General features: G+C 42.3%; 1 protein-coding gene across 2 annotated transcripts in view; it reads right to left on the bottom strand.

The window, feature by feature from the left end:
* Positions 1 to 135: 135 nt before the first annotated feature.
* Positions 136 to 12,987, bottom strand: part of Arhgap6 (Rho GTPase activating protein 6) — a 425,153-nt gene continuing 412,301 nt past the window's right edge. For both annotated transcript variants that reach the window (XM_048335552.1, XM_048335553.1), the window contains exons 11-13: positions 4,196 to 4,470; positions 2,533 to 2,613; positions 136 to 2,150 (exon numbers count right to left, since the gene is read on the bottom strand). In XM_048335552.1, the coding sequence (XP_048191509.1) occupies positions 1,450 to 2,150; positions 2,533 to 2,613; positions 4,196 to 4,470 (1,057 nt within the window). In that variant the 3' untranslated portion in view covers positions 136 to 1,449. The remainder of the gene's footprint in view (positions 2,151 to 2,532; positions 2,614 to 4,195; positions 4,471 to 12,987) is intronic.

Raw genomic sequence — 12,987 nt, 5'->3', positions numbered from 1 at the left:
AGATATTTAAAAAACTAGTTCTTTAACGATATGTGGAGATGTGTAAAATTGGCATTATTGATGACACTTGTGGGTAATGAAGGATCTATCTGGAATGGGGTGCAAGTTCATTCATTTGATTTAAATCCCAGGAACAAAGCTTTTGCTTAACTTTTATTCATGACACAAGATAGAACTTTGAAGAAAACACCACTGTAATTTTTTCATTGCTAACATGAAAATTAAGTAGCACATTTTATAAAAAAAAATCATTTTCTATAGTTTTCTATAATACACATTCCCTTCTGAAGTGGAAAAACAAAACTCTGAAAACACTGAAGCGATTTGCCAATTTGCCACCTATTGATCAAAAACATCTTTTGGAGTTGAATAAAACATCAAATTACTGAGTACAGTACGAACACTTCACAATACACATAAAATTACTGAAGGAAATGTTTCCTCTGCCTTTGGCACAATGTAGGTACAAAGCTATAGTGTTTTTTGTTCTTTCCAAACATGATTTAATTTACAAAGAATTGCGTATAGCTGACAAATACTGATTACGGGGCAAAGGGGAAAACAATGTTCTATAATTTTAATGTGTATTTAGATTCCAAACATTTTATAATTGGATTCCAGTTTGTAGTTTTGAACAACACAAAAACTCGTACATCATAAATATAATATATGGCCTACCTACATAAAATTGAATTTGACTTAAGTTGGAATAGATAACTTATTTGTTGGGCATGGACTGTCATTTGATTAACTGCATCTTTTCTAAAGGGGTTCTAAGACTATATTTCAGAATATGCCAAATTTAATATTTTCCTTAAAGCTTTCTCAATATGAAAAAAGCATTCAGAGATTATCATTTTTGCTTCACCGTGCTAGAAAAATATGGCTTCTTGTATTGTTTTGTTGGTTGGTGTTTTCCTTAGGTATTAGCTGTCACCCCAGTTAAAAAGCTATGGCAAAAGCACAGAAAGCCACTTGTAAGGTATTCTAGAACACTCGGTAGAATCTCACTGCATATAGCTCATGGTGTAATAGAAAGTGAAGTGATTTTCAAAATGGTTCTTTTTGTCTTCTCTGTGAATATATCATACATAATCTGGTACAGAATATACAATAGTCAAAACTGAAGACACATAAATACAACAAAGCTATATCAAAGCAAGGGTTTTATAGAGAGCCAATGTGGGGAATTTGGAGATTGGGGATTGTCTGGTTTTCTCTTTTTCTAAGGCTGGCTACGCAATAGAATTGTATCAGAAGGTGGCGAGGGTATGAGTGCTCAACATCTGTAAGTGGACCTACTTTCTCTCTTGGTTTTTTAATTTTGTTTTGAAAAAATGTGAAAAAAAAAGAAAACAAGAAATGTCCAATAGCCATGGGCAACGTTTTGGCATCTGGGCGAGAAGAAGGTGTGTGTGGGCAAGGTGGGCTCCAGCTGCCGCGGCGGGCTCATACCAGCGTTTCCGGGAGGGCGTCGGGGTTGTCAGTGGACAGGAGCTCCCAGATCTGCCACCGCTCTCGCTGCCAGTCGAGCCAGTTGGCCTCCCCCAAGTTCGGACTGCTCTGCTCGCTGCTTGGGTGCGGGGAGTAGGCGCTTCCCAGTTTTTTCAGGGGGGCCTGAGGCTCCTGGGACGCTCGCTGGCCTCTCTCTTCCAAGGCTGTTCCTGAGCCGCTTTCGGGCCTCTGCGGCCGCCACAAGGGAGGCTCGATGGACGGCTGGGCCAGTCCTCGGGCTAGCTTGCCCTGTCCCGGGTATGGAGGAGGGGGCCTCCTGTCATCCCTGCCGCTCTCCCGTGGTCTCTGGTGCGAAGGCTGGGCCCGGCTCTGTGGCCGGGCCACGTCCAGCTTCCCCTCCGTGAGGTCTTCAGCACTGCTCAGGGTCAAGTACGGCTCAGACCTGGCCACTGGCCGCCTGGCTGCCCCGCCCCCACCCTGGATGGGGGGAGTGCTGTAGACACGCGACTTGGGAGGGTGGACACTGCCTTGCGCCACGGTGGCCGCCGTCTGAGTCCTCCGAAGGGCCTGAGTGCTGCTGTCCAGCTCGGCGGGGCTCCCTTGACATCGAGGCCAATTCAGGGATAGGTTCCCTTGGGAAAGGGAACAAGGCCCCTGTCGGAGGGAGCTGCTTTCAAAAATGTCACCATAGGAACCTGGGAGCCAGAGAGAGGCGAGAGTTGGAATGACTTGCTGGAACTGGCCATGCTGTTGCTTTCTTCCCACAGCCCCGTTTCTACAACCTTAAAAACTCAAGTGGAGCCTGGTGACTGGCTCACGCCTGTCATCACGTGTGTAATCTAGCTACTTCAGGACGCTGAGATCTGAGGATCCCAGTTTGTCGCCATCCCTGGCAGGAAAGTCAAGTCTGTGAGACTCTGATCTCCAATTAACTACCGGAAAGCTAGAAGTGGAGCTGTAGCTCACAGGTAAAGTGCCAGCCTTGAGTGAAAAAGCTAAGGGACAGCCCAAGTCCTGAGTTCAAGTCCCAGCACACATGTGCATGCACACACACACACACACACAATAGTACTCCACCTGTCATTCCTGGGTCTTTGGATCCACTTTTTAAAGTTGAATGCCATGTTCCCCAGATATTGAAAGGCTCCTCTGACATATCTAGGAAAAGAGCATAAAAATTTACATAATACAACCTGATAGTATAAAGTAAAAAATAATTACTTCTCTAACATGTCTTCTGTACAAAGTTCTGTATTCAACATGGTGTTGGATGCAAAACAACAGTCTCCACTTGCTTTACAGGAAGCTTACTGGAGACATACAAAACATTCTCTCTCTATATGGTTGGAGCCATGATCCCCAGAACCTATTAAGATGTAATAATCATAACAAAAGGACTGTGGGGATGCCACTGAATTGTAGTTTTTGAGATGGAATTATTTCCTGCGTGACTTGGATAGGCCAAGTGTAATCACAAGGTTTTTGAAGGAGTCAGAGGAGAAGATTCTGCTATGTTACTGCTTTAATACAAGTAATACAGAAACTTCTAGATGCTGGCAACAGAACAGATGGCCCCTACAGTTTCCAGGAGGGAAGGCAACCCTGCTGACCTAGCTGATGTGTGACCTCTAAAGCCTGAAGACAGCAGTTAGGTGAGTTGTTTCAAGCCACTGTTTGGATAGTTTGGGACAGCAGCAGGAAAGTAGGAAAGGCATATAGAGGAGCTGAATGGCAAGTGCCTTATGAGTGTGACACATGAACAGAGATGAAGGAGCAATGAGAACAGTTTGTGAACTCTTCTAAGAGACACTCGACTATTGATAGCAACAGATTATTTCCCACAGTCTGGGGAGGAGTAGTGACAGTGTGACTCCCATCCTATTTCTTCTTCTTTACCATCCTGTGCTAGGATCCTATGAGAAGTGGTGATGAGAGGCGCAAAGATCTACTGGCATCGGAGTTCCCATGCTTCCTAGCTATGTCACATCAGCCCCCAGAGAACCTCCGGAGGTCATGTGACAGATGAATCACCCAGTAGAAGAATAGGTGAGAAGTGAACATAAGGTTCCACATCACACATCAGCCAAGGGTTAGTCCATGTGCAGGGCTGTAGTAAGGAATTGTTGGACTAGTTAATTAAGCCCAATGAGTCAGACACCATTCTTAGTCTCCATAGCAGGAGGAAATGGGTCTCCACCACGCTCAGCCACTCATTTGAGATTAGGTTAAGATGGAAGTGGCAGAGCATATTTCGGACTCCGAATCTAGCTAGCATCCTTATCATTTGATACTGACACTATTTGGTTCTGGCATGCTTGTTTTGTGAGGTAGGGGGCTCAGGTTTTTTTGTTGTTGTTGTTAATAAAAATGACTAGCAATTGGGTGGCATCTGAGGTTCACAAATATGCAGCCAGACCCACCAGCCAGGACATAGAAAATGCCATGTGTGTTGGAGGCAAAAGTTATCAGCTGGCAATGTGATTGGCTCCTCTGAGCATTCAGTCACTTCCCGTTGACTTGAAGGTCGGAGTGTGGGCTTCAGGGATCCCCCCCAAGACAATGCCTGGGCTCCCCATCCCTCCTGCTTCCTAGTAGAAGTGCTTAGCAGGTACTCTAAATGCTCATGGCATCACAGAAACATCAAGCGAGGGAAATGAAAAGAAGGTCCAACGTGCCCTCCCCCTGTACTGCCTGCGTCGAGGGGAGAGGCATTTGCTTTAGCCAAGCAGACTCTCATTACCTTTTCCAAGCCTTGGTCCGGGAGAACTTTCCCTTGACTTTGACTTTGGCGACGGCAAGTGGCCCACCAGCATGTACTGCTCTGGAACTTTGTAAAGTTTCTCGGAGCCCCCCGGGGCCCTGTCCTCTTGCATAGCCAGCAGGGAGCGTTCAGACAGCACTGGGGAGTTGTTGTCATAAGGGGAGATGTCTCCACTGGAGGCCTTGTTGGAATCTGTAGAGGAATGCCTCCCTCCCATGGAAAAGGAAACTTCCGACGGCAGCAAGTCAGGGCTTCTGGCATAAGGAGACAATTACACGTGGGTAAATGACCATTTACTCAGCTAACAGGAGGAGAACAAAAAATGCACATGGGGGCTGAACCAAACAGATCTTTCCATCTATGTTCCAACACTTTTGCATTGATAAAATGAAATTCCACATAATGTCAGTAGATGGCAGCAAAACACAACAAATGAAACCAATCTCTCTCCCTGCATGGTATTTGTCAGTATATGGTCAGCAGAGGGCAGCAAAACCTAAGGAATGTCATAAAAGTAGCCAAGAAAAAGGCGGCCAGTGAACAGATAGACGCCTGTATTTGCCAATATGTGGCCAGCAGAGAGCAGTAAAAAACTGATGTAACAGAAAATGTCAGCAAGGGTGAAACACACACAGGAATACAGCCAGATCCCTGAATTCACCAGAGTGCATAGCTGAAGTGTCCTGTGGATTAATGCCTGATTCCATTTGAAAATGAAATCCAATAGTCACTATATATTAAGTCAAGAGAAACAGTAGATAACTCTACTGTCCTCAATTAAAAATTAATGCAGATAGACCTGTAGTTGACACTTGAAGTTCATGACAGTTTTATGGAGAGCCTTTCTTGTCCCTCAAAAGATTCAATGTAAGCAAGCTCATCTTTCCTAAGATGAAGACGATGATACTTCTTGTGGGAATAACTATTTCATATACAAAAAGGGGGCCAATATGATAAGGATCAGAATGTCATTATGAGCCCACTGTATACATTTTACAGGATTCTGCAAGGCACTAGCACTTTTACAAATTGATAGGTGACATAATTAGCATACCATGGGAGTGAGTTGTCACAGCAACAGAGACAACTGAAAATGTAAGTGGAACAGGAAAATGAAAACTTCAAACATGAAAAGAACCAGGCAAAGTCTTACCTGGAAACAGCTTTATTTTCTACTTTCCTCAAAACAGTGGCCCTGACATCTTAAAGGGAAATGATCATAAGTTGATTAAAAGTTCCAGAACCTTGCCCTTTCCCTCCCTCCCCTAGGCCTAGTTTGCTTCTCTTTATTAGTCTTTGCTTTTCTTTGGTTCTGTTTTTCAAAACAAATCTTTGTGGTCTTAAGAAGGTAAACACATGCCTGAACAACCATTTCCTAACCAAATGGCTTTGTGCATGCAAAATGGATGGAGTGTGCTTAGCTCCCAGGAGCCTGAATATTCTCTGGGGTTTGCAGCAAAGGTTAGTACCCAGGAGAATCATACCCCACCCAGCCTTTGTGATACACCATGCCTGCCACTGAGGCAGCTAGCACTTTTGTGCAGGACATTTCCTACCCACACGGAGTAAATAAGTCCTTCTCTTGCCTCCTTTTTGAATGGATATCAGGCAATCTTATGGGCAGGAGCCAGAGGACGGCCATGAGGATGATTTTCCAGACCTTTAGCCCGCCAATGAATGTGAAGAAAAATAAAGGAACGGAACTATATCTGCTGGAACGTGGGAGGTGGGGGGGGGAGGACTATTTAGCCACCATATCTAATTAAAGGGAAACAAATGCCCTAATGCTTGCTAAGGGAACACAAAACAAAACAGTGGGCACTTGTCTATTGTCAGTATGACTGTAATTGAGGACAATTTATTATGAAAATGGGAAAAATTGGATGTGTTGAACTAACAACAGAGGTTAGCTCAGAATCTGACCACTTGGGTAGCAAATGTATTATAGAGTTGATTGCTTTTGTTCTTCCTGCTCAGTTGATATTTTTGAGCTATTGATGAAAACATTTGATGTCTGCTTAGTAAAAATAAGTCATAATTTTATATCAATGACAACAACTAGAGCCTTCTTGTACAGATATTTTAGAGAGGCAAGTCAATTTATGATCCAAAACAAAACAGCCAACAGGCTAAGAATGCTGCTTTGATGTTGTTGTTGTTTTTGCCTTTCTATTGGGAGAAAAGTTTGGAAAGGTCATATTTTAGCTCACAAACTACAATAATTCTGTCCCATGTCTTGCTCATCTTCTTATCAAATATACTGAAGAAGACATTTAAACAATGCTGTATGGTGCAGATTCTGTTAGGAATTCTGTGGACAAAGCTAACCTCATGGGAAGACTGTGACATCTTCTTACTAGGGACACTTGGATTACTACTGAGGAAGTGAGTTATTTTCCTCCCTCTGTAGCCATGAGTCATATAATAAATAATGTCTATCTGCAATGACTGCTTCAAGGAAATGAAGCCATTTGAGCTGTTGCATAGAAACTCGGGCTGCCTTTGTGTGTTTTGTATTATAACATCAGCTTAGGGCTCTTCCCTACCACCTCTCATATTTCTAGGAGGTTGTTCTACTTCACCAATTTCTTGCAAGCTGCTTCAGAAAATGGTGTTTGTATTGCTGTATGGACAGAGAAACCATACTTCTATTGATTATTATGAGGGAGAGTGTGTTGCAGAAATGGTAGCAGGTCTGTAGCATGTAGTGTTTGGTTTGGTGAATACAAAACAAAAAGAAGGACAGTTAAGAATAATAATACAATGAACTAGAGTTGATGCACCCATTTTCCCTCCATCTTCATAGCTCCTGTTGGATCTGACCAAGGGGGCGGCAGAGGGATGAAGGCAGGAGAGGGCCATGGCTCCTGTCTTCCTGTCGTCTTTCCTTTGAGTTGACTTTGTTGAATTTCATGTAGTGGTTATGAAAGGAGAAAGTGTACTCACCATGGTGGCCCATCACTTGGGAACTTGTTGGAAATGTATTCTCAAGCTCCTGTCTGCACCTATTGGCAGAACTAGCTACATTATTTGCAGAGCCCAGTGCCAGAGGAGCACGTGGGGCACCATGTGAGAACAAATGAGGAATTTCAAGAGAGCAATAGCAGACCATTAAGACAAATATGGGCCCCTTCTGAATGTGAGATGGCATCCCAGAAGGCCAGCTCTGCCTATTGAAAGGACAGCCCTAGGGTAGAATCAGTAGATTGTCTTTAAAGAAGTACAATAGAGGATGCTGATATATGAGCACGTTCAAGAACTTTCCATTCCTCTCAATCCCTAGACATGACCGTGGGCTAAGGGTCTGCTAAGAGCCAAATCAGGACAGATATGATAGACAGTGGCCCAAGCTGTGCTGTTTGCTGGACCTAAAGTGAATACAAGAGCCCTGATCTTGGAGTGGCCAGAGCCTCAGCCAGGAGAAGGAGGGTAGGTGACACCTGTACCTCTTCTGTCTTCCGTATACACAATTACTATAGAATGGAAGGCTGTCTAGTTGTGGGCAAGGACTTGCTGAGCTGAGGGAAAAGGCATAGAAATCCAACCTGACGTTCTCTGCTCTTTTGGTGTAGCCTCCTAAATCTGAAGCCACAGCTGGAGCCCTAGTCAAAGAAGAAGCTCAGGAAGGAAGATGGAGCTAATCTCTGCTACTAGAGGCGATAAGTTGCTTCATCGTTGATATAGGCCATGAATCTTCTTGGGATGCTGGGCTCATAGCTAGGGACATAGAGCCATTCAATGAAAGATGAGCCCACCATTTATTTGTACCTCACCATGGAAGGAAGTACGCAGTATGTGTACACGAGGCAAGCAGCTTGAAAAGCTAAGTGGCATAGCCCCGTGGTCTGTAACAAGAGTAAATGTTTATAGGATTCACCATGCATTTTATTAAAACAACTGTCCTTGTCCTGGATCTCAGTCTAGAAATGAACAAGTGAACAGGAGTTGAGGACTCGTTATCCTATTTCTAGCAGTAAAGATTGGCACCCTTGTAAAGTTTATTTGTGCAATGGTATTTGATATTGCCACTCAGTGGTAAATGCTATATTTTGTACCTAACATTAATGGCCTTATTAATTTAAAATGTTTTCCTATGTGGTATTTATTTTCTCAACAGAGGCTAGAAGGTAGCAGCCAAATTTGTAAGTACCCATGTCAAAGAATTGTTAAATCTAGAAATTACATTCTCCTTGGGCATGGCTGAAAATGTAAGACAATCGAGCACAAATGTCTTCTGTTGGATTTGCTTCTAGGAGAATCCAAATCAAGAAGATAGTTTTGAGTTTGGGCCCTAAGTATTGGTATTAAGGTATTTATATACATTTCTTTACAGAGCAGGTTTACTTTGACCAGTGAGTCACTAAATGAGGATTCATCTAAAGCATTTACTTACTAGCTTATCTTTCTGTGTCTTGGAGTCTAGTTAATAGGCTGTTGGATAGGTGGATTGCCTCTTGACGTGAATTTGGGCCCAAATGTAGCTAGCGGATTCTCTTTCGAGATTCATGATGCAATGGATTGAGGTACAGAGCGTGGGGTGGATGGGTTTTCCAGTCGGCATGGGTTTGTCACTAAGCATGGAGCTTTTCCCCTATTAGACCCCTAAGTCTCAAGACAATCCACAGCATGCATGGCCAGTCTCAGCTAATCAAACACACATGGGATGAGCATGGAGCGTGAATCACATTCTCACCCTTAGCTGGTCCCTCCAAGTCAGGGTGTAAATACGCTGGCAGGGTACTGTGGGCAGGCCTGCACTGCCGCCGGAAGTACAGAACTCATTCTGTGGATAAATGGAAAACTCCGGTTCAATCACCGGATGTGGCTAGCCCAGCCCCTTGCTGAGCTATGTCAGGGAGACATGCTTCCAGAGATTTCAAATGTGCATCATCTTCATGCTTGGCTCAGCTGTTCAACCAATAAATTCCAAAGCCCATAAGTATTGTAGACACTATTAATCCTGGTAGGAGAAGAAATCTACTGCTGTAGCAACTCTGGCATTATGGAGACTTTCACATTAGTCATGCTAGGGGCTACAAAGCCTCCGTCATACAGAGTCCTAGAGAAGAAGCTGCAAAGATGATCTGATACAGATCAACTCTCACCACATCCAGCCACCTTGGCCATTGGATAATATTTCTCTCCTAATTTTTAGTCCTTATTAATTCCTTCCAAATAGCATTTATAGACCATTGATGACAGGTCAAGATAATACTGTCTTTCTTCATTTTATTTACAGTGTACCTGCTAAAACATCTTCAAATTAATATGTTCTAAATTTGTAAGGAAGCTGTGCATCACAATAAAGATATTAGAAGGAGTAAAGAGGTAATCAATTCTCTTGAAGACACAGTTACATTTTCCGGACTTTCTCATTGTGGATTTTTTTCCTTACAACTGTCTGGCTGAAATGACTTTTCTGGAGCTGTTACTAGGGCTTGAACTCAGGGGTTCACATGCTCATTGGGCTTTTCTGCTCAAGGCTGGCACTGTACCACTTGAGCCACACTTCCACTTGTGGATTTTTTCTTGCTAGACTTTTCTGCCTGGGATGGACTTCAAATCATGATCCTCACTCAGCCTCGTGAGTAGCTAGGATTACAGGCATGAGACACCAGAGCCCAATCCGAAAAGACTTTTTGGAACAGATTGGTGGGGAACAGGGCTTAATGCTTCCTAACTTCCAGGGTACCATTTTAGCCACTTAGTTACTGCCTATCAGTAGTGTTCTTTGCCGGTATACTATGCGAAATCAGATTTCTTTTTTGGAGAAACCTCCCTGATTTGACAAATCATAGTAAATGGAAAACAGGAGTCACAACCTATTTTGCATACATTTCATGGACGTATGGAAGAAGATATCTTTAATTACAGTCTTTGAAAGATTTAAGTGAATTTTTTACATAATATTCATTTAACAGGCTAAGTGAAATATTATTGCATTACAGCAAAGACTCCAGAAGGAAGACATATCATTCAAGAGAAGGAAGCACCCTGCTCAAGAAAGCAATTATTTTGGGGCTCCAGGGTCTCATGTCTATTATTCTAGCTACTCAGGAGGTTGAGATTTAAGGGTCCTGGTTCAAAGCCAGACTGAGCAGAAAAGTCTATGAGACTCTTATCAACAATTAACCACCAAAAAGCTAGCGGTATGGCTCAAGTGGTTGAATGCCAGCCTGGAGTGAAAAAGCCAAGACTGTAAGGCCCCGAGTTCAAGCCCGTCCCCCTAAAGATCATTTTCAAAATCCTAAGCGTTGTATCTTGAGACAACTATGGTCTTCATCTATGGTCCTCATTCACTGGTCACTAGTTTTTACTTTGTTAAAAATAATGTCAATAAAACTTTGAGCAATCCTCTACAGTATTAACCTACAATGCAATTTAAATTATATATTTGCCTTATCTGTACACTTTTTCCTTGAATGAAGTTATGTTTGTTTTGCTTTGATCTTGTTCCCATCATATAGTAGAGAAGATGGTTTACCTAGTCTTGTTTAATTGGTCTTATATTTCTGGGATAGTCTATGAAGTATGATGGAGCAAAAGCAAGATTTCAGAGGTCAGAGGTGTACATTTAAAAATTACAAGCAGTGTTGCTGGAACAAGCTTCCAGGTCACATATGTTGTGAGTGTGCCTGCTCTCTACTGTGGCATTTATGGAACATTCACACATTAATCACACTCGTCTGCAAAGCATCTCTTATGCAGAATTCCAGGTGCATTTGAGGCACCTCAGGCAAAAACAAAACTGGGCATTGCTACACACATCATTTATATATGGTTAATTTCTCCTGCGGAACATTAAAACAGTCAAAGCTACTGAAAAAGTGAAACCTATGTGTAGTGAAATGTTCAACATTACATTAAGCTTAAATGCTTTATTTATACCAAAATAAATTCATCGTTCTGTGATGTCAGGTTAACTTAATTTAAAATTATGGAAGATTGTTACTTGGGCAAGAGACACTGTGAAACATAGCAATTCTCTCAGTTAAAATGAGATAAGCAAAGGAAGATTTGGAGACATGACTGATGACTTGCTTTCATTTAAGCCAGGGCACAAATCTTACCTTTGGCTTCAGGCTTAGTGTATGTGGGTGAGCATGGCATTGGTCTTTTTAAAAACAATGTTGCTCATTTAGAAGAATCTAAAAATAATTATGCTAGGTGAATAGAGGACAGATTGTGCATTTACACACACACACACACACACACACGATTCTACACTATTGGTAATGTCTGAAAACAAGTTGTTGAGGTAGGAGATAGAGGAATGGAAGGAATAAGTAATGACAAAGGGACATGGGAAAGCTTTATGTATTTGTTACTTCTCTTGATTGTAATAGTTCTACGAAAGCATACATATATACCAAGAGTCATCATATTTTATACCATAAATGCATGTTATTTCTTAATGAAAAAGGTTGCTATTCTGTACATCATTTAACTTTGTGAAATACTTTGTAGTTAGTGTTGTTGATCATGCATTTGGCACCCCCTTAATTTTCTTTTTTTTTTTTGCCAGTCCTGAGCCTTGACTCAGGGCCTGAGCACTGTCCCTGGCTTCTTTTTGCTCAAGGCTAGCACTCTACCACTTGAGCCACAGCGCCACCTCTGGCCATTTTCTGTATATGTGATGCTGGAGAATCGAACCCAGGGCTTCATGTATACAAGGCAAACACTCTTGCCACTAGGCCATATTCCCAGCCACCCCCTTAAATTTTGTGACTAGGTGTCTCCCTTGCTCACCCCCTCAGTTCTAACCCCATCATGACATCTTGATTCTGCAGTAAATGGCCGCATTCAACCTACTTTATCCTATTTGATTAACCTCCCACATCCCCTATTTCCTTCCATCCCTGAATCAAAGAGAGGAGGATCTATTATAAGTACCTTTGAAGAAAAGAGCATGTAATTCTAAAAAACATACCAGATAATTACTTAGAACACTATAAGTCTGAGATCTTCAATAATAAAAAAAAATCCCCTTTTATCTCCCTTTGGTATCCAATTTTGGCTGAAGGCAATATTTAAGTAGACAAGCACAAGAAAAAAAAGACCAATCCTCCTTTCAGCCCCACCCCCCATTCTGATGTTGCATAAAGAAGAGAAAATCCTGAATAAAAACAAAACAAGTTCCCAAATATTACTTTCCAAAGGGAAATAATAAGAAATAGTTTCTTGCTTTTGGTTTTACACTTGTTTCTTTTGCTCTCCAAATTACATCTTGTGTAGTTTCTACTTGGCCTCACCGGAGTATAAAGCTTTATTTAGCTATGTGAGCTGGGGGAAATAAGCTTCAGGGAAAAAGTCAAAGTGTCTATAGTGAATAAGGGTTTTGCTTTTACACATCACTTAACACAGTTGTGCTCTCCCTTGTGTATAATGCCTACTTGGTTGCTATTTCATGAATACTGAAAATAAAATGGTATGGAAGTCTTTGGTTAGTAGCTGTAAAGTAACCTGACACTAATTCTGTGTGTGTGTGTGTGTGCGCGCGCGCCCATGCACATCAGTCCTGGGGGTTGAACTCAGGGCCTAGGAGCTGTCCCTGAACAGTTTTTCCTTCAGGCTAACACTCTACCACTTGATCTACAGCTTTGTTTCTAGTTTTTTGGTGGTTAATCACAAATGAGTGACTCAAGGACTTTCCTGACCTGGTTGGCTTTGAAATGTGCTCCTTAGATCTCAGCCTCCTGAGTAGCTAGGATTACAGGTGTGAGTCACCTGTGTTTACTTAGGTCATTCCTAACATTTATGAAGCATTTATT

This window comes from Perognathus longimembris, chromosome 28 (assembly GCF_023159225.1).
Source record: "Perognathus longimembris pacificus isolate PPM17 chromosome 28, ASM2315922v1, whole genome shotgun sequence".
NCBI lineage: Eukaryota > Metazoa > Chordata > Mammalia > Rodentia > Heteromyidae > Perognathus > Perognathus longimembris.
Note: the sequence above shows the minus strand (reverse complement) of the source record. Positions and strands in the feature narration are given on the sequence as shown.